Source organism: Colletotrichum destructivum, chromosome 5 (assembly GCF_034447905.1).
Source record: "Colletotrichum destructivum chromosome 5, complete sequence".
NCBI lineage: Eukaryota > Fungi > Ascomycota > Sordariomycetes > Glomerellales > Glomerellaceae > Colletotrichum > Colletotrichum destructivum.
In genome coordinates this window covers 265638-285091 of record NC_085900.1, presented here as the reverse complement: position 1 = coordinate 285091, position 19454 = coordinate 265638, and the positions used below count along the sequence as shown (strand labels likewise).

Here is a 19454-nt window from a genome sequence, read left to right as displayed (position 1 = left end):
GCGAGGGTTGCCTAGAATTGATCAACACAGAAACCGAAAGATGATATGTTTAAACTAAGAGCGGAGGAATAGTGGAGAAAATGCACGATGAAAAAAGCATGCGCCCGTTCTTAAGCGAGCTTAGACGCGCAAACAAGGTTATACAGTAGACTTTGCCTGCGGTTGAGATATCGCGCAAGGTTTCGCTGATGCGCCCTGCCTTGTTCTGGAGAGCGAACTGAATAAGTACGCGAGTAGACAGGGTTACTGCTGCTGAGTTAATTGTGGCTGCTGCACCTTTACAGTCTACCTGATGCACCGGGAAAACCTTGGCTGCAACTACAAAAAAAAGTAAAGCACGTGTAGGTATAGCCTTCGAGCACCTCCTTCGCAAGATCGGCCCAGCTTGGACATTACTTCCGTCAGAACCGAATGGGGATGTTTTACACGACCGGTCACGGGGGGTCAACCCTTTGAGTGCCCCTGCTTCAAAGAGTTTGCTTTTACGATGAACCCATGAAATTATTCTCATGCTTTATAACCTTGGCCTACCAAAGCATACTCAACCTAAGTTCAGCCGGCGATATGTCTTTCGGGGCCGGAAACTCTAACCGGCCCCTCGGATTCGTACTCAGTTTATCAAGCGGGTGACAACCCCCCACTCTCCGAAGCTCAGGTAGGGAATACCTTACCTGGACCAAGCCTTGTTTGTTAGCGTCACTATGGCTTGTTTACCCAATTTAGCGTAGGAATACCTGGGATAGCTACGAGTTCGGGATAATCAGTAAATTCGCCTGCTCGCGTACAAGCTATCTATCCCATGATCCTTGTGTGTTCTGCATACAACAACCCTCAACAGCCGCAGTTAGTTCGGCTCAATAGCGGAGCTCACTCGGTCATTTATCTGATTTGAACCAGCTTATTTGCCTCTGAGAGCCCCCCAGCTACGCAGGATCACATGGAAACTGTTTAAAAGTCATGGAAGTTTCGTCGTTGATGAGACATTATCCGCTCATAGAAACCCCATCGGTCCACCGGGCAGTCATATATTCATTGACTCACGCTAAAAGACACTGAAAGAGTTGGCTAGAAAATAACCATGGCCGTTTTGCCCAGCAGTATCATCATCACCGCCGCAACAGGCTCCGTTGGATGCCGCCTGGTCCCCCTCATTCTATCGCTATCCCACTCCCACCCTATCAAGCTCGTTCTACCCACAAGAAACCCCGACCGCTTGAACGAGCTGATTGCTTCTACTACCAGCTCTACAAACACTAGCCCTTATATAACAACAGCTGTCGAGCAGGGCGACATAGCCGACCCAGTATGGCTCGGCGAACTCATAGCCTCGCACAAGGTCGACACCGTGTTCCTCAACGTCTCTGGGGCGAACGAGCTCACCGTCGGCCTGAACACGTTTGATCTTTTCTCCCTTCCAGGATCGAGCGTGCGCCACGTTGTGTATTTGTCCATGGCTGGGGACTTTACCGCCCACACCGTCGCAAAGGAAGGAGCAATACGACGGGTTCGTGCGGCGCATGCGGCTGTCAAGTTGGCCTTGGAGCAGTTCCTTCTATACGATGGTCACTCAACTGACGAAGGAATGGAGCTACCTTTCACCTGGACCATCCTCGGTCCCGTCATGTCCAACGACAACGACCTCCGTGGAAAGCAGATGATGCTGCGGCACGGCGTGTTCCCATATCCGCTGCCGAGCGGCTCGAGACCTGGGCCGCCCAAGGTCGATGTCGCGGACATTGCACTGGGGGCGTGGCGGGCCATTGAGGACCAAGGCCGACGCTTTCACAGGCGGAAGGTCACGATTGGGACTAGGGAGAGATACGGAGCAGAAGAGACGGAGAAGCTTTGGAGCGCAGCTCTGGACCGGCAGATCAAGTCGCGAGTCGCCACTTGTAAGGAGGATCTGGACGATTATGAGTTGGAGCTTGTCGATTTTGAAAAGTTGACGCCTGGTTTCGCTCGCGACTTGAGACTCATGATGGAGTCGATGGGTACTAGGTTCTGCATGCGAGGGCTGACGGACGAAGAGTATCAGCTGCAGCTTGACTTGCTGAGGAGAGAACCTCGGAGCTACGAGGCATTCATCAATGAGACTGCAAAGAAGTGGTTGCAGGAGGAGAACCACGAACCTAAAGACCGGACTGAGTTTTCCATCAGACATGTCGATGAACTTTGTAGAACGGCTTGACTTTTATCATTCTATGATTTGAAAAGCAACAAAGATTGTAATTTACATTGATTACTGATCAAATGGCATGATGGGCAAGAAAGGCAGGTACTCATCCATCCTGAGTCCGTCTTAAAACTTGGTCTGAGACGCACATGGCTTTGGAATAGGTAACCTGCTCTTCCTTCTATCTGTGTCTACATTTTGGACAAACACAGCACAACAGTGGTGTAATCTTTCGTTTTCCGTGATGCGTTGGAGACTGGAAAGTAAAGGAGAGCATCTGACGGCGGCTATAATATGACAGGACCAACGGAGACAGATTCACGTGGTCTGACTGATTCATATTGCCATTCACTTCAGCTGCCCATCGGAACCGAGCTGGGCATCCAACACTAGAGGAATAGACGCTTCTACTCCTTCATTTCCTACGTACACACACGAATCGCGGCAGGGAATGTAGATCTCACAACACCATGTTGTAAGTTTTTCCTAGACTTCCTGCGTACACTTTGGGTTAAGCTTGCTTGGAGAAAGTCAATGCCACACACACACATTCGGTTTCGGAACTTCACAGGAAGGATTGGACTGGGTTTTCTGTCAGAAGTGGCACTAACTGAACTTTGATGATTGGCATTTCTCACTCATGTCACAAGTTGTAAAGTGCAGGTACTGAGTGTTTTACAGACTGGCGGTCTAACCCATGACCTCCAAGCATCACGACGCTATGTTTTAAGTTTAGGTAGACTTTAAGTATATGATCTTAGTTGAGCTTGTTAGAAGAAAGTCAATAACAGACACACAGACGCGCGCGCGCCCCTAACTACGCCTTTTTCGGCACTTCACCGGTCTTTCTTGTCTGTTTCCACTTGCTGCCCTCGGATTCGGCTCGATGTATCCAATCGATCATGTTCTCCGTGGTTTCGTTGCGATTCACCCCAGCGATTGGAGAATCCCCTGCAGTTCATTCACCTAACAGGCTTCAAAAGGGCCTTCCAGCAGCCAGATAACTTGGATGAAACACGCGCTCTTACCACCTGGGAGTGTTTTTATTTCTTCCATATACCGACTTGAAGCCGGTGAAGTCTGGTGTCCTGATATGATACCTGGATACCTCGGTGGAGCGTCATGGAGTTAAGCCGTCTTTAAACCCGCGGATTGTCCAGCGTCGACCTACGCCACGACTTCGAACCAGACCTGGGATATAAACCAGACATAGTAACCCCATGGACAACGGAAATTTCCCAAAAGGCCGAATAATACCGATTTTTCATGCTGGTCTGTACTGTCCAGTTTGTGAGTCCCAGAGAGCCTCCCTGGGAGCGCTAAGAATTGTTGATTTGGCATGCCTCGTACTCGGTTGCATGCACCATTCAGCAAGCGATGCAGCTCTGCTGGAGTTTGCGGCTCACCATCCTAATCTCCGTGCAGGGGCCCATTGCTAAGGCGCGTCAAGAGAAAATGTACAGTGAAGAACATTCCAAGTCTTCATGGCTGACGAATGTTGGTTTCTTTATAAGACCGGCTTCGCCATTTTCGTCTGTTGCAACATCTAGATGCCTCTAACCATACCGTTTCAAACGCCCCAACACTCCCAAGCAAGAACCTTCCAGCTTTCAGACTCCCTCATCATACGTTTCCCATTCCAAGACATTATACGATATCAAACGTAGCAATGACAATGTCAAGCCGGCAGAAGCGCATCTTCATGACCGGAGCAAGCGGCTACATTGGCTCCGTGGTCACAGAGCTAGCCATCGCAGACGGCTACACCATACACGCTCTCTCCCGGACCGAAGCTACCGATGGCAAACTCCGCGACCTCGGCGCCGTGCCCATCCGGGGCGACCTCTGCTCCCTTGACACCCTCCGTCGCGAAAGCGCACAGGCGGACGCGGTCATCCACCTGGCTACCGCCTACGTCTTCGGCGGCGAGCCGTACGAGACCTTCCGGCCCACGGACACCGCCGCCGTCGATGCCATCGCCGATGCCCTCGCCGGCACCGACAAGCCGCTGGTCGTGACGTCCGGCACGCTTTGCGTCGCCGCGGATCCCACTGGCGCCGAGACCACGGAAGCGTCGCCGGCGGACCCTAACCCTATCAACACCCGCATCAAGACTGAGCTGCACTCCCTGAGCCATGCCGCGAAGGGTGTCCGGGTCACTTCGATCCGGCTGGCGCCCTACGTCTACGGCCGAGGCGGCAGCGGCGTCGCGCAGTTCTTGGGCATAGCGGCGAAAACGGGCGGCGTCGTGTGCGTCGGCGGCGGCGGGAACCGTACGACGGTCGTGCACGTCGACGACGCCGCGCGGCTGTACCTCCTCGCGGCGGAAAAGGGGCGGACCGGCGAGATCTACAACGCCAGCGCCGCGACGGACGTCACCTCACGCCGGCTCTCCGAGGCCATGGCCGCGGCCGTCGGCGTGCCGTTGAGGGACATCAGCGCGGAGGCCGCGGAGGCGCAGCTGGGGGCCACAGTGGCGTTATTCCTGGCGGCGGAGAACCGGGCGTCCGGGGAGAAGGCCAGGAGAGAGCTTGGCTGGATGCCCCGCGGGCCGGGCATCTTGGAGGAGATTGGCAGCAGCAAGGGTTCGTATGGGGAACTTGCCAAGGCACTCCGGAAGCAATAGCTTCGCGGGGTAATGGGGTCTGCTCTTGGGGGATATGGATCATGGATCGTGGGGGTGGGTTTCCTGGGGTGTGCGGCACGGATGAGGGGAACCCATACCCGTCTCCAAATGCCAAGTGAAGACGAGCAGGTCCAAGAAGTGTCTATATTGTTATCAATCGCGTAATATTCGTCCCCTCCCGAGGCCTTGGGAGGTTTGCCCTTGACCGCCTTGGCGTTGAAAGCCGCCAAGTGAGCTTATTTTGACGGCTACCTCTGTTGTTCTTCATCGTTTTCTAAACATGAGATATCTGTACCCGTTTCTCTAATCAATTCACCAATCTGACAAGGCGAAGTACACAATACAGTCAATTCCCTCATAGAACGAGTGTAAAATCGAAAATGCTTTTAACATGACCTCTTCTGTCTGAGCGTTGTTTGCAAAGGCTTCGTCTGCCCCCTACTACATACTGAGCATCTTCTAGAATACGGCCGCAATAATGTGCCAGCTTGAGTATGATATTGTGCGGCTCATCAACGTCCGATTCAAGCGGTAATGTTCAACAATTTGATATAGTAAGGGGCGGGAGGGGGCCTGCGGCGTGTATCCTCTGAACCGCCTAGAAAGAATCGCACCAATCAAAAAGCCGATGGCAAGCAGAAAGCATGTATGACAGAAAAGACATATTTCACGGGCTCGCGAGAAGAGTTCGCAATGATGATGTGTGGGGTATATTAACTTGGTCAAGTCTTCTTCATTACATCTTACAAATAAACAGATCACACGTGAGCCTATACACTTTCTCTAGAACACATAGCGGAACGACAGGTTCTCCCTGTCCGTCATGTCCTCGAAGGAGTGGGCGGTGTATTCGGGAGACGCCTCCACAATACCCGCAGCGACCATGTCGTCTCTCTTCTTGTTCTCGCGGGCGAGGTAGATGCGGAGGCTGATGATGATGACGATAAGCAGCGCGTAGCAGCCCAGGTGGGTGGCGAAGGCGATGAAGTAGCGCGGGCCGTCCCACTTGAGGAAGACCTGGGGGCCGATGGCGTTACCAGCAGCCCATACGATGAAGTTGATGGCGACGGCAAACTGCTTCTTGGTCTGGCCGGCAATGTTTCGGGAGATGAGCGACAGTGCGAGGGTCTGGGCGGACCAGAAGGACAAAGTGATGTAGTAGCAGATGAGCAGACCAACACGCTGGGAGAAGGTGTTGTTGGGGACAGTCATGAGAAGGACGGTGCCAATGACGGAGCTGGTGGGATTTGTTAGTTCAGTTCTAATGCTGGGAGATGAGCGAATCAGTCGAGACTTACGGGACACAGAAGCCGAGCATAACGTAGAGGTTCTGGTTGAACTTCTTGACCAGCCAGACGGAGCCGAGGAGGACGAAGATGATGTAGAAGCCGAGAACCATGGCGAGCAGCTGCACCTCGAGGGTGTTGAAGCCGAAGCTCTTGATGATGATGTTGGCGAAGGCACCCAGACCGGAAGTGGGCAAGGTGGTGCACAGGGCGATGAGGGAGTATCCCCAGACCTGGGGGTCCATTAGAGCCTCGATAGCCTGCTCGCGCTTGAAGTTCTTGTTCTGAATGCCGGTCTGGTTATCGCGGACACGCTCGACCATCTCGCGCTTGACATCCTCGGAGAAGCACTTGGCACGCATGGGGGAGTCGGGCATCCAGAACAGGACGAAGACGCCGAAGATGACGGAGATGACGCCGTATGCCAGGAAAAGCCACTGCCAGGACTTGAGAGGGCCACCCTTGATGTGGGTGAAGCAGTAGGCGAGCAGACCGCCGACGACCTGCTGGGCTCCGTTCATCATGTACCAGTAGGTCACACGAGATGCCTGTTCCTCGCGACGGTACCACATGGACGAGAGGATGACGAAGGCGGGCTGACAGGCCGACTCGAAGATACCGAGGAGGGTGCGGACGGCGACAAGGCCGACGAAGTTGGAGCAGGCGGCGTGGCAAGCCAGTACGGCACCCCAAGCAATGATGGAGAAGCTGAGATACTTTGCGATGGGGACACGGGCGATGATGTAGTTCTGGGGGTACTCGACAAATAGGATAGCAATGTAGATACAGGTGGTTAGCCAGGAGAACTCCTGGCCCTTGAGGTGGGTGTCCTCTTGGAGGCCCATGATGGAGGCGAAGGACATGGTGCCCTTGTCGATGGCCTGGAGGAAGTAGGTGCCAATCATGATGACGAGGACGCGGCGGTCGATCATCTTTCGCAGCTCGTCGCTGCGTTCCCGGGTGACGGTGACGGAGCCGTCGCCGACGTACTTGGACAGCTCATTGTCGACATTCTCGAGGCGCTGCTGGTCGGCCTTCTCATGGGAGATGGAGCGCTCGACTTCCTGGAAGGACTTCTTGCCTGGGGCCGTTGTGGGGCGGACGTGCTCCGAGCTGGTGACTTCGTTGGAGGCCATCTTGTCTGACGATGACTAAAGAGGTGGAGTTGTCGATGGTGTCGAGGTTCCGTGTGATGGAAGAAGAGAACACAACAAAGGTCTCAGGGCTGGCTCGATGGGGGCGGGGCTTCGTGGGCTTGAAGTCTGTCTACCCTCTATAGGCTGGAGGAGGAGGAAGAAGAAGAAGAAGAAGAAGCCGGGCAACCTGACGAAGGGAGAAAGAAGGAAAAAGCAGGATGCTACCCTCGTTCTATATAAGAACAGATACCAAGTGGAGTGGGAATGGGCGGTGGTGAGGTATTAGGAAGGCGAGCCGGTGCTGTGCTGGGGATCTCTCTCCCTTACTCCTTTGAGCGACGGATTCATATGGCTGCTTGTCAAACCCCGGAATCTCTTCCCCATTCTCTCCTCATTTCTACCCCAAGATTTCTTGTTGGGAAGGGGACACGGGGGGACCCAGAGCTCGGTCCCCCGCGAAAAGGGACGACGAGAGCAGGACAAGTTTGTTCCCCCACAGGCCACGGGTCCTGAGGGGTTACGGAGTCGAGTCGCTGGGTACTGAATGGTTCGAGGGCTGGGACTCCAGCTGAGGCAAGAAAGTGAATGGACGAGGGATGCCAGGACGAGTGGATGCAATTTGGGTTATCTTTCGACCGAGATGGTGGGAGGCGAGGCGTGTTGACATGTTCACGCCCCCCTCGAGGCCGTCCGATCCGGGCCTTCTCTGCGTCAAACTCCGCACGCTTGCGTTCGACCCGCCAGGCATCTGGGGAGAATTGGGAAGATGGCTCACTCGGTTGGTTCAAGATTGGGTGAACCTCTCGATAAAGTGGACGAGCCCATGGCTAGAGCGGCATGAGTCAAGGGTTGCGAGATGGGGGTGGAACGTTACGATGGCCACCGGGTGAAGGGCAGGGAGCAGCATCAGCGTGATGGAGAACGTGGAAGGAAACCGGATGGCGGAAGACAGTGACTTCACAGAGATAGAAGTGGGAATAGGGCGTGGGCGGATGGCTCCGACGCAGGAGGGTCTCTAGTTGAAGTTGCTTCCTGGTTGGCCCGGCTGGCTAGGACGACCCGTCAGGATGGCGTGAGCGTAAGGCTCCCTGGTTTGGGCCCTGGGGATGATTGGCGGTTGGTTTTCCTGCAACGGGGATAAGGCTTGACGTTAGTATCGGTAGTCTGTTGTGGTAGCCAGTGGTTTGTCGCTGGAAAGTCACGAATCGCGTTTCTCGAGATGGAAGAAAATCATTTGGGCCCCCGTTGAAGCGTTCAAGCGTTAAAGGGTCATGGTGTTCGATGCGCAACCAAGAAGGGGAACAGCATGGTAGTAATGAGGCGTCGGCGGCCAGCGGCCTTGGCATGGCACTTGGGCGCTCTCCCGGTCGCCGCATTCCTGGGCATACGGAATTGACGGTGAAAAGCACGATGGAGAGAGAGACAGAGAGGGTGGGAGGGGGTGGGAGGATGGGCGTGTGAGAGAAAATTGCTTCCGGGTCCGGGCTACACAGGGGTAGGATTGGTTGTCGATAGGGGGACAAACGGGCGGCTTGCCTCAAAGAAGCATGTCGTCGGCTCAAGCCCCTGTGCGGCCTCGAAGACCGCCTTGGCCACCCGTATCTCAGTCGGCTCAAGCCTTTCCACCCCCGTCGGTCAATGAAGGCGTCAGTCATCCAGCCAAACTTGGCTCGACTTGAGGGAAAGCTTGATGACGGGAACCAAGGGAGTTAAGTAACGTGGCGTTCTTGGCTGTCGTCTCCGTTTTCACTTCAACTCTCGACATTGTGCAGTGTCGATTTCTTTCCTCCCTTCCCTTTCGATCGTAATGACGGCAAATGGCATTGCCATGGCGAGTGGTCATGGCACAGGTCATTTCGACAAGGGAGTTTGTCTGGCCTGTGAGGATGTGGGTTCGGCGTCGACGCGTTGCATTGCGACTAATGCACAGCGTGATGGCACTTGCATGCGGTGCAATGATGGCGAGATGCCTGGGTTGGCGGGCTAATCTGCGCAGGCTTAGGTTGGGTTGTAGCCAGAGGCAGTCGTCTATATGAACAGAGGTGTTCCCTTCCATGTTTCTGGAACGAACCCTCGGTTCTCATCCTGCTGGCGTAAGCAACAACCTCGTCCATCTCGCTCAATCTCGTTCCGTGGCCGGGTGGGTGGTGCCTGGTGTGTTCAGCATGGAATATTAGTCACCGTATCCCTCTCCGCAAATCCGGCCTGAGCCCGCTGTTTTCCCCTCAATTCTCGTCCCCATTTTTATTCCCCCAAAGATCCAGAACGGGAGGGCTGCGGAGAGGTGCGGAGATGACTTCCCCCAAAAACAACTCAGCCACCAGCCACACCACACACCAACGAAATACCTAGGATAAAGACCGGCGCCGGCCGTGTTTCGGCCTTGGCCTCGACCTCGAAATGGGCTGGTAAGAAAGAGAGAGAAAGATAGGGGGGAGAGGGGGAGACGACAAGGATGGTGCAGTAAGAGTTGTCCAGTTGTCCAGTAAATCCAGGTCGGCCACTGGCCCACAGAAACAGAGTTGAGCGGGACAAAGGTCGAGAAAGCCAATCACGACGCCGGAATCAGAGAGGATAGAAGGGGAGACCCCGAGGGGGGAAGAAAGAAAAGGTGAAAAAATCGGGGAGGCGACCCACCGACGCGGGGTAACTGGCCCGGGGCGCGGGGGAGGAGGAGCCGAGTGACCCCGCCGTAGTGGGTACGCGTAGTGGATATTCGGCGCGTCCTCTTTGCCAACCACAGATCGCTACGCTAGTTCTGCTCCTCTTCAGCGTGATGCAAGAGACATTTCTGCATACCTTGTCTACTCGCTGCATTGGAATTAACAGTGCTGCAGGCTTCCTTGGAGTCTTGGGGGCACAGATCCTTCATGTTTTCCTGTTATGTGGGGTTTACCAAGTCCCTAAATCCCCTACACCAAACCGCTCTCTAGAAAGCGTTTCCTGCGGGAATCTTGGTCTTGGGCCTCGGTCACCATCACTCCGAGGCCTGCCCGGCCGGTCCCCTCTCTCTAACCAGCAGCCACCATCTGTCCATTGACCCCGCGTTTTTGCCATCAGTACCATCTGTCCTGTCCGTCTCCTTAATAAAACGCTTCTGTACCCAAACAGTGTCTTGATTCGTGTGTCGAAACCCTCCCTCCTTTTTTTTTGCGTTTGTCTCGTTTTCTCTGCTGTTCCCTTTCCTCCCGAGACCTTTCGATCACCTTATCAGGTCGTCCGCTGAACGTATAGAAGGAAACTGAAAAGGTCAGTCACCCGATCCATCGTCTGCCGTCTTCCGCAACCCACCCAGCGTGATGCGACGAGAACCCTCTTCAGGCCCGTCTATTCCAATGTTTTCTCGGGTTCATTCGCGGTGGCAGACGGCAGACGCACTGGCAACGAAGCCTTCACTCTCGACTCTCTGAAACTGACCCTTTACGGCAGACGCCAAACGGGTCCAACTACACCTCCAGGTCCAATTACCCTCACTCACAAAACGCCGTCAACATGCCTGCCGGTACCGGAATCACCGAGGTCTCGGGCGTCAAGCGCGCCGATGTCCACAAGCAGGTCAAGCAGCTAATCCACGACATGGTCAACATCAACGACACGACGGGCGAGTTCCTCATGACGCTCGAGGACGGCCGTGTCATCGACACCAAGGGCTGGGAGGACTGGGAGTGGACCCACGGCATCGGCTTGTACGGCATCTGGAAGTACTACGAGCTCAACGGCGACCCGGCCGACCTGAAGATCATCGAGGACTGGTTCAAGAACCGCTTCGCCGAGGGTCACAAGGGCAAGAACATCAACACCATGGCTGTCTTCCTCACCCTTGCCTACGTCTACGAGAAGACGGGCAACGAGACCTACCTGCCCTGGCTCGACAGTTGGGCCGAGTGGGCCTATCACGACCTTCCCCGCACAAAGTACGGCGGCATGCAGCACATCACCTACCTCGAGGTCAACGACCAGCAGCTCTGGGACGACACCCTCATGATGACCGTCCTGCCCCTCGCCAAGATCGGCCTCGTCCTCAACCGGCCCCACTACGTCGAGGAGGCCAAGCGCCAGTTCCTCATCCACCTGCAGTACCTCTTCGACGCCCCCTCTGGCCTCTTCTTCCACGGCTGGACCTTCCACGAGGGCGGCCACAACTTCGCCCGCGCCCGCTGGGCCCGCGGCAACAGCTGGCTGACCATCGTCATCCCCGAGTTCATCGAGCTGCTCGACCTCGCGCCCCAAGACTCGCTGCGCTCCCACCTCGTCAACACCCTCGAGGCCCAGTGCGCCGCCCTCGTGCCCCTGCAGGTCGACAGCGGCCTGTGGCGCACCCTGCTCGACGTCCCCGAGGACGAGGGCTCCTACGTCGAGGCCAGCGCCACCGCCGGCTTCGCCTACGGCATTCTCAAGGCCCAGCGCAAGAGGTACATCGGCAAGGAGTACGAGCCCGTCGCCGTCAAGGCCGTCAAGGCCGTCCTCGACAACATCAGCCCCGAGGGCGAGCTGCTCCACACCTCCTTCGGCACCGGCATGGGCCACGACCTGCAGCACTACAAGGACATCCCCCAGACCAGCATGCCATATGGCCAGGCCATGGCCATGATGGCCCTCGTCGAGTTCCTGCGCGTCTTTGTATAAAGTTTTATGATTAATGGCGAATGAAAAATAAAATAAAACGAAACCTAATTACTTCTTACGAGACTTTTCTGAGAATAAAATAAAACCCCTTCTCAAAAAGAAGGTCGATCTTCTCTATTTTCGAGCTCCACGACCTGTGCCAAGTAAACTCTATGAGACAGCAGCCAATGTCACAACAAGCGTCTTGTCAGATCGGCCGACTTCGGCCTAAGATTCTACGCGCCGTCCGACCGGGCCCGACGCCGGTCTTAGCCGGCTTTCGGCAGCAGGGGTTGGTCGCCTTCGGCTGAATGTCGACCGAGACAGCCCGAGACCCCAAAGTGCAGCTCACTACTCGTGCCTCTTGTCCCGGGGCGCGACGAAAGGACTGCGTCTCGTGGGGGAAGATGGATGCTTGTGTCCTACATTTACGGCATTCCCGGCCTAGTATAACCCGAGATACACGTGCCTGGTCGCACCCGCGCTTCGCTGTCCTTCGTAACTTCTGAGCCCGTGGCCGCGGCATAGTTCAGCTGCCGCTGTGCTATTTGATCCTTCTGGAGTGTTACGTCGCTATGACGAACATCGACTTAGAGGGTCGTGGGCGTGGCTGGCTACCCGAACAAGACGGAGAGCCTGTACCTGCAGCCCTCCTCGTTATGTCGAAAGTCGGGTCTCGGTGTTGGTTTTAGAGGGTTCGGTCTTCTGGACTGGCTGTCGGATTCTATTCAAACCCAATATGCCAGACAGACAAATTCATCTCGAATGGCAGGTGTTACCTTGTGAAGTGACTGTTGAATGAGTACCGTTTATACTACCTAGTCCTGATGCGATCCACAAAGTCTACTTGTCGGTTTGATCTCATAGAAGTGAGGCTTTCCAATGACAACATTGTCCCCCCCCTATGTGAGCGCTGCTACGAAAATGAAAAATACCATTGGTGTCACCGCGGCGCAACAGCCGCCCCTACCCAAATCCGACTCTGAGCACTCTGTACTTAGTCAACGTCTCCTGATTCGTGTCATTGTTTGTTGACAGGGCACATAACAATAGACCCTGCATACGGCTTGCATCGGAAAATTTCTCTCTCGGCAGAATGCAAAAGCACACGATAGGGCTGCTGGACGTTGGGGAGGGGTCATCTTGTACGACTAGTGTTGGATTAGAGATCAGGTAGCCTCGCCCACTGACAGATTACAGGCTCGTCTGTTTAGCGATCGAATTTCATCGACTACGCTCTGTGACAAGCGTCTGGGCACCATAAGGCATGTGACAAGACTTATCACCCAAAGGGACTTAATCAGAGATTAGCTCTCTGATTATGAAAGGAATTCTCAGACTTTGCCGGTTGCAGTAGGTCTCAAAAACATTCTGAAGATGAACCAATTTCGAGGACAAAAACACACCATTCTTAAGATCCATCCAACTTTGCACTTCTAACTCTTCGAACCTTCCCAATCCCCTGTATGCTACTTGTGGGCAAGATCCACGTATGGCGTGACCCTCATTCTCAAATCTTGCCTTGGGAGCTGGTAATCGTTCATCTCTCGCAGTGAGCGTTGGCGGCGATGGAGTTTCAGTTGGTCTTGTGGAGGGCCTGGCCGGACAGCTACGACCTCTCGCCATTCTCAATGCATCTCCAGGCAAGCCACAGGCCACCGCTAGCAACAGACCCGAAGCTAATCAACTCCTTCGGCTTGTTGTCCTGAATGGTTGGGTCTCATCAGCACACGTCATGTGTCCGTGCAGATGGGATGGAAGCACGTACGTTGTCGCACGACCGGACGCCAGCGCTAATGCCCTCGGATCCCGAGCAACTGAACCTGCCGCAGTTTACAAGACCTGACGCGGTTCTCAAGCCTGCCGGTAACCTTCTACAGGTAATCGATGCCCTTCATGGCTTCTCCGGCTCGAATCAGCGGCTCTTCCCCCCTGCAGAAGTAGGAGCAGCCGGTGAAGTCGGTGCGGCGCTCGAAAACGCTATCGTCATCGCACCTCTAGACCTCTGTGACCCAAAAGTCGGCTTTGTGCTTGGAGTTGAGCTCCAGCAGGCTCTCATAGACTTTCTAGAACGAATCGTTGAGGTTGATTGTGGGACCGTAGGGTAATGCCTACACATCCCACTCGAGGTCGACGACCGTGAATTGGGTGCCGGCGAACAGCTCAGCCTCAGTGAAAACAGGAGCTGTACCCCCTTGCGGCATGAGAGTGGCCTACATCCAAGCCAGGCGTTTCAGTATTACCTGTTGTGGTGATACCAGAAGGACAGAGAGGTTGGGAGGTGAGACTTAGCTGTGTAAGGCTTCCGAACCCAACCAAGGTGTTAAGCAAAAGAGTTGAAGATGAACGGATCGAGGAGCAGATGGGACCACAAGACATCCGAATGGTGACGAGACAACGAGACGACGAGCAAAATCAAGTCATCGGATGGAATATTCTCATGGTGTTTATTCCACTCTATTCATATAGTGGACGGACAAGATGTGAGTGCTCTAAAACAAAAAAGGCTCACCTTCGTACCGAGCGATTCCGCAAGGATTCCGACTGATCATGGGCCACTTGGACATCCCAGGACGGCAACCACTTTACCGCTATGCAATGAACACATGTAGATGATCCTAACAGTGGCGGGACCGCCTTCGTGTTTGGCATCTAGCTAACCTTCCAAAACCTCAAGGGATTTGGGATCCGACCCCATCCTGCCCGTTTCTACTTGGAGCCATCAAGGTTTGACTTTTAATCCTGGACAAGAGAGCCGAAGACATAGGGCAGTGTGGGTGCGTAAAAGAACGTGATCGCGCCTACCGACGGACAAATGGCTACATCTTACTGCAAAATCCATCAGGTGGTGAGCCGGTGGACACCGATATGGACCGAAAAAATGGCATCAAAGTCGACCGTGTTGATGTTGGTGAGTGATCATGTTGGTTCTGTTGCTGTTGGTTCAACGCCGCACCGATGCATTGTCGGGGGAGACTTAAAGCTCGCATTGCACGTGCGATAGCCGCGAATTTATACCGCGCTACATGAACCGCATCAAGAACGGCATCTCCCACCTCCACCTCCGCTGCACTTTGAGGCGGCTCAAGAACGGGCCCGGCCTCGGAAACTGCGGCAGAGTTAGCTGCGCTGGTCGCTCCGACGCCTGGTGGTGCAACGGTGTGAGTGTTACCCAACGCTTATTCGAGTGATGCGATGTATCGCACCGGTGAGATAAAAGCATTGGAAAAAGTTGACGGTTGGCACTGCGCCGTTGCAGGAACGAAGCATAAAGGAACTCGTATCATTCGGCTCCATCGCCGGCGGCGCTGAAGACCTTGTGGATGGGTGCCAGATCGACAGCGGCCTCTCGGCTCAGATGGCAGGGCAGGTGTTTTACAAGACGAACTGGAATCTTGTTGTGCACTGGGACGGGGACAACTGCCGCACGTTACTGCCCTATGACTTAGGCGGCAATGGTAGAAACTGGAGACCAGCGGCCTTCTGGATGCATGCCTGGACGGGACGGCCCAGGATGGGCTTCCTGATTGGGTGATGGGTCGAGGGCTTGTTTGTGGGCGACGGACGGCGATGAAGCCCTGCGCGGGCCGTTTCTTTGTCTCTTCTCAGCCGCTGCCCGTCGTCACATGTATACCTTTATATCTCGGTTTTTGTTCGCATTCGCTGCGGACTCGAGTCATGTAGTTTCTCCCCAATACTCATATGGAACACATAGCCAAACGAGGTGTGCTAAAAAATGTTCCCCCTAATGGAAAGTACTACGATGGATGCCGATCAAGCTGAGCCTTAGTTTACTCCGAAACGGCGTCGTCGAGCGGCATGGTATCGTCTGTAGAGTACACGAACGATCTATCCGTTTATAATGAACACGTGCGGGGGGGGGGTATCGTCAGGGATTTTCCCGGCCGGGGCAATGCATCTCACCACAACGGTAGACATCGGCATTGGAGGCATTCATCGGCGTCAACAACTCCTTGTGTCACAAAGCTGTTTGTCTCCTGCATCCATGCAGCGGTCTGAGTGGTCAAATGATTTGGCGTGCCACGTAAGAAGGAAAGACAAGCTAAAGGAAGATGACGGTGTTGGAAAGCGAAGAGCGAGGTTAGTGGCCGTTGGGAGCTAGGGGTTTGAAGTTGGATTTGGATTTAGAGCTGAAGCTGGAGCTGGAGCTGGAGCTGGAGCTGGAGCTGGAGTGGTCAGGATCTCGGGCGATCAGTGCCGGATCAGAGATCAGATGGCCATGGCCAATGACAAGCTATTGGTTGGAGGGATGCGCGTCATCGGGATGCGCGTGTGATGGATGGCAAAGAAAAGCCAGAAGCTGAGCACGAGGCGATCGATGTCTGTGTGGTGAAGTACGTACCGAGATATCCATATTTGCCATCCTACCAATCGAAGGTACCTAGGGAAGCCAGGATTTCGAAGTCATCAAACCGATTGGCTGTTAGTCGGCAACGCTGCTTCCAGGGCGAAAAGCTTAACATGAGATTGTCCACTGTCGGGCCCACTGTTCGTTCGGTCAGCACGATCCACCAGCCAGCACGCCAAGCGAAACGAGGTGAAAAAAACGCAGAAAAATGAGGTCACTCACGTCGTTTGAACCGTGAGTACGTACCGAAACCCCATATGTCTGTCTGTGTTTCGCTGCCATTGGGTCCTGGCCCTTCCGTCTTGTCGCATCCAGCCGAAGCTTGTGGATAGGGAATGCCGATATCCTTCCACAGCACCCATACCCACCACGCCCACACTACCTATCATCACTCCACACCACATCTTTTGGTCAATGATCCAGTACCGCCGCCATCAGCCGCGGATGCACCATATTCTTCTCCGTGCAACACACAGTTTTCCTCTCCTCAACTCTTGTACGACCGAGTATTTTAATCTTTTTTTGCGTCGCAATCGCCCAGTTCTTTCCCTCCCAACTACCCACCGTTGCCTCTCCGCTACTAGCATAACACACGAGACCATGCGCTGGAGGCTGCGATTCTGCATTCCATCACCGTGAGACCCTGCCAGCGGGGTAGCCCGGCTCCAGCAGCTACGCCCGAAAGAGCATCTCCCCTACCGAAGCCCATCTCCGACGAGTTGACGACCTACCACCGACTTTCGAAAGCACAACTCGACGACGCTGCCGTCACTGCTGCAAACCCAATCTGCTGCACCCGGTAGCGCACCTTTGTAGCAGGCCACAAACGCCGACGACAGCGACGGCGACGGCGACGACAAACTACGACGCGCCCGACCTCTATCCCGAGCTCATCATGGCCCGTAACAACGCTGTCCGGGTGGCTGCCACTTCCCGCACAGCCTCGTCGGGTTCCTTCCATGCTGGCGCCCCAATTCCCACCCTCGGGGCTATTGAGTCCAGCCGAAGAATCCTGATACGCCGCCAGTCCACACATCGATACCATACCTTCCCGACGCCCCCTCCCAAGACGCCTCGCGAGCAGTCCTCGGCCGAGCTCTTCCCACATTCCGACGACGGCTCCAACGCCTCCGACGACGGCCATGGACAGACTCCTCTACCCGTTAAACAGCTTGCCCTACTCGCTTTCCTCTCCCTGAGTGAGCAGACGGCTCTCAACTCGATTGGGCCCTATCTTCCTCAGATGGTCGAGTCCTTCTCCGACATACCAGACTCCCAGACGGGTCTTTATGTGGGCATTCTGGCCTCGGCCTTTGCCTTGGCACAGCTGTCGACCAATCTGCTCTGGGGCTATCTCTCCGATGTGGTTGGCAGAAAACCCACCATGGTCATGGGCACCTTTATGCTCGCCGGCTGCTTCGTCGCATTCGGCTTCTGCAGGACTTACTGGCAGATTGTCGTCGTCCACGTGGCCATGGGTATGCTCAACGGCAATGCCGCCGTCGTGCCAACCGTCTTGGGCGAGGTGACGGATCGCTCAAACCAGAGTCGCGCTTTCACCTGGCTTCCCGTCATCTACTCTTTGGGTGGCATCACAGGTCCCGCGCTGGGCGGCTTGCTGGTCGGCACCTTGGGGAAACGGTATCCGTACCTGGCGCCGAACCTTCTCAGCGCCGCTCTGCTACTCATCAGCGTGCTAGTCGTCGGCATCTGGTTCGAAGAGACGCTCGAGTCGCTCGAGCCGGATCACGCTGCTTGGATTCCGAACTGGGCCCGGAACGCCTGGTCTTGGGTCCAGCGACGGGTGGCAGAGCCAAGAAGAGATTCTTGGGCTACCCGTTGGCCTCGTCGCGGATCGCAGATCGTCACGAGCACATCAGACGACGAGGATGAAGAGGAGGAGGAGGAGGAGGACGATGTAACCGAGGAACAGCGCCTGCTCCGGCCGGGATCGGAGAACGGCTCCGATGTAGACAACGACGCCAAGTCCCCCAGCGACCTCGCGACGTGGCGCCAACTATTGAACCGCAACACGATTCTGGTGTTGTTGACTTACCTCGTTTTCCAGCTTTCCAACATCTCGTACAACAGCCTGTACCCTATCTTCGCCGATGCCAATCCGCCGACGGGCCGCGGACTGCCGCCAAGCAAAATTGGTATCAGCTTGAGTCTTGCTGGTGTCGCTACCATCGTCTTCCAGGCTTTCCTCTTCCGACCACTGAAGGTTCGGCTGGGCAATCTGGGCACCTACCGCATTGCGCTGCTGGGACTTGCCATCAGCATGGCTTTGATGCCTTGGATTGGTTACTTGGACAACGAGCCCTTATTCGGCGTCGGCACCGGATCCATATGGCTGTACATCGAGCTGGGAATTATCCTCGTCATTAAGAACATCTGCGCCGTCGGTGGTCTGTCCAGCGTCATGCTTCTGGTACGTTCATCCGATTTTCTGGGTCATTTTGGGATCGTCGCTAACGATATAACCTCTAGATCACGAACTGCGCCCCGAACCACGCGACTTTGGGCACCTTGAACGGCATCGCCCAGACTCTTTCGGCAGCAGGCCGCAGCTTCGGCCCCTTTGTTTCGGGCGCTCTCTTCACCCTGTCCACGCGTGTGCACCCGAAGGGCGAGGCCCTCGCCTGGGGCGTTTTTGGAGGTATCGCCCTCCTTGGCTGGCTTGGTTCCCTCGCCATTCGCAACCGCGGTCTCGAGAGCGACGACTGGGTCGGCGAGGAGGACGGCACAGACGGCGAGGCAGAGCCATAAGCCGCACCGCGTAGGGCTCAGGGCCCCGTGAGCACCGGGGCTGTGGCCATTAATATTGCGCCGGAAAAGCTTAACTTGTTTACTGAGTGTGCGTATGTGTGCGCGTGTGTATGTGTTGAAAATGCCCGGTAATCATAGCGTTGCCGAGAGCCGGGAATGTATAGTGCGAGACGGCTACAGCGATGATGATATGTTTGCATTGATAGATGGGGCACACATGACACCCCCCTCCTCCCTCAAAGAACGAGAGGAGGCAGAAAGTACAGCTCGGCTTTAGATCTAAAGGGCCACTCCGAAGCTAGATCTTGGAGAGAAATCAGAATAGATTTGATACCTTGCTCCTGGTGTGTTGTGAGCGGGGCTTGTCCAGCCAACCTGTTGATCGTTGGCCGCGAAACAGTCACGGTCTACTAAGCCTTCGCAGCCCGGCCAAGCTCGCCTAGGTATCTTGAACAGACAACACCCATCACAGCATATTTGGGAAGATTGG

General features: G+C 55.2%; 6 protein-coding genes across 6 annotated transcripts; 5 read left to right on the top strand and 1 right to left on the bottom strand.

The window, feature by feature from the left end:
- Nucleotides 1-1078: 1078 nt before the first annotated feature.
- On the top strand, nucleotides 1079-2188 carry CDEST_07670 (Putative NAD(P)-binding domain superfamily; the record flags this gene model as incomplete). Its single annotated transcript, XM_062923829.1, has 1 exon — nucleotides 1079-2188. One exon carries the CDS (start codon nucleotides 1079-1081, stop codon nucleotides 2186-2188), a length of 1110 nt encoding a protein of 369 aa, XP_062779880.1.
- Nucleotides 2189-3842: 1654 nt separating this feature from the next.
- Nucleotides 3843-4799, top strand: CDEST_07669 (Putative NAD-dependent epimerase/dehydratase, NAD(P)-binding domain superfamily; the record flags this gene model as incomplete). Its single annotated transcript, XM_062923828.1, has 1 exon — nucleotides 3843-4799. One exon carries the CDS (start codon nucleotides 3843-3845, stop codon nucleotides 4797-4799), a length of 957 nt encoding a protein of 318 aa, XP_062779879.1.
- A 695-nt stretch (nucleotides 4800-5494) lies between these two features.
- CDEST_07668 (Putative major facilitator superfamily, MFS transporter superfamily) lies at nucleotides 5495-7564 on the bottom strand. Its single transcript, XM_062923827.1, has 2 exons — nucleotides 6098-7564; nucleotides 5495-6036 (listed from the first exon to the last, which is right to left on the bottom strand). The coding sequence occupies exons 1-2, from the start codon at nucleotides 7219-7221 to the stop codon at nucleotides 5583-5585; spliced, it is 1578 nt and encodes a 525-aa protein (XP_062779878.1). The 5' UTR covers nucleotides 7222-7564; the 3' UTR covers nucleotides 5495-5582.
- Nucleotides 7565-10299: 2735 nt separating this feature from the next.
- Nucleotides 10300-11935, top strand: CDEST_07667 (Putative six-hairpin glycosidase superfamily, glycosyl hydrolase, family 88). Its single transcript, XM_062923826.1, has 2 exons — nucleotides 10300-10470; nucleotides 10651-11935. Exon 2 carries the CDS (start codon nucleotides 10714-10716, stop codon nucleotides 11845-11847), a length of 1134 nt encoding a protein of 377 aa, XP_062779877.1. The 5' UTR covers nucleotides 10300-10470; nucleotides 10651-10713; the 3' UTR covers nucleotides 11848-11935.
- A 2917-nt stretch (nucleotides 11936-14852) lies between these two features.
- On the top strand, nucleotides 14853-15361 carry CDEST_07666 (uncharacterized protein; the record flags this gene model as incomplete). Its single annotated transcript, XM_062923825.1, has 2 exons — nucleotides 14853-14987; nucleotides 15086-15361. 2 exons carry the CDS (start codon nucleotides 14853-14855, stop codon nucleotides 15359-15361), a joined length of 411 nt encoding a protein of 136 aa, XP_062779876.1.
- Nucleotides 15362-16594: 1233 nt separating this feature from the next.
- Nucleotides 16595-19302, top strand: CDEST_07665 (Putative major facilitator superfamily, MFS transporter superfamily). Its single transcript, XM_062923824.1, has 2 exons — nucleotides 16595-18626; nucleotides 18686-19302. Exons 1-2 carry the CDS (start codon nucleotides 17091-17093, stop codon nucleotides 18962-18964), a joined length of 1815 nt encoding a protein of 604 aa, XP_062779875.1. The 5' UTR covers nucleotides 16595-17090; the 3' UTR covers nucleotides 18965-19302.
- Nucleotides 19303-19454: the final 152 nt, after the last annotated feature.

Bases quoted from the DNA above. Each gene is read 5' to 3' on its own strand.
- CDEST_07668 (XM_062923827.1), bottom strand. From the start codon at position 7,221: ATGGCCTCCAACGAAGTCACCAGCTCGGAGCACGTCCGCCCCACAACG. The intron at 6,037-6,097 runs GTAAGTCTCGAC...AAATCCCACCAG, and splicing joins ATGCTCGGCTTCTGTGTCCC to CTCCGTCATTGGCACCGTCC.
- CDEST_07667 (XM_062923826.1), top strand. From the start codon at position 10,714: ATGCCTGCCGGTACCGGAATCACCGAGGTCTCGGGCGTCAAGCGCGCC.
- CDEST_07665 (XM_062923824.1), top strand. From the start codon at position 17,091: ATGGCCCGTAACAACGCTGTCCGGGTGGCTGCCACTTCCCGCACAGCC. The intron at 18,627-18,685 runs GTACGTTCATCC...TATAACCTCTAG, and splicing joins TGTCCAGCGTCATGCTTCTG to ATCACGAACTGCGCCCCGAA.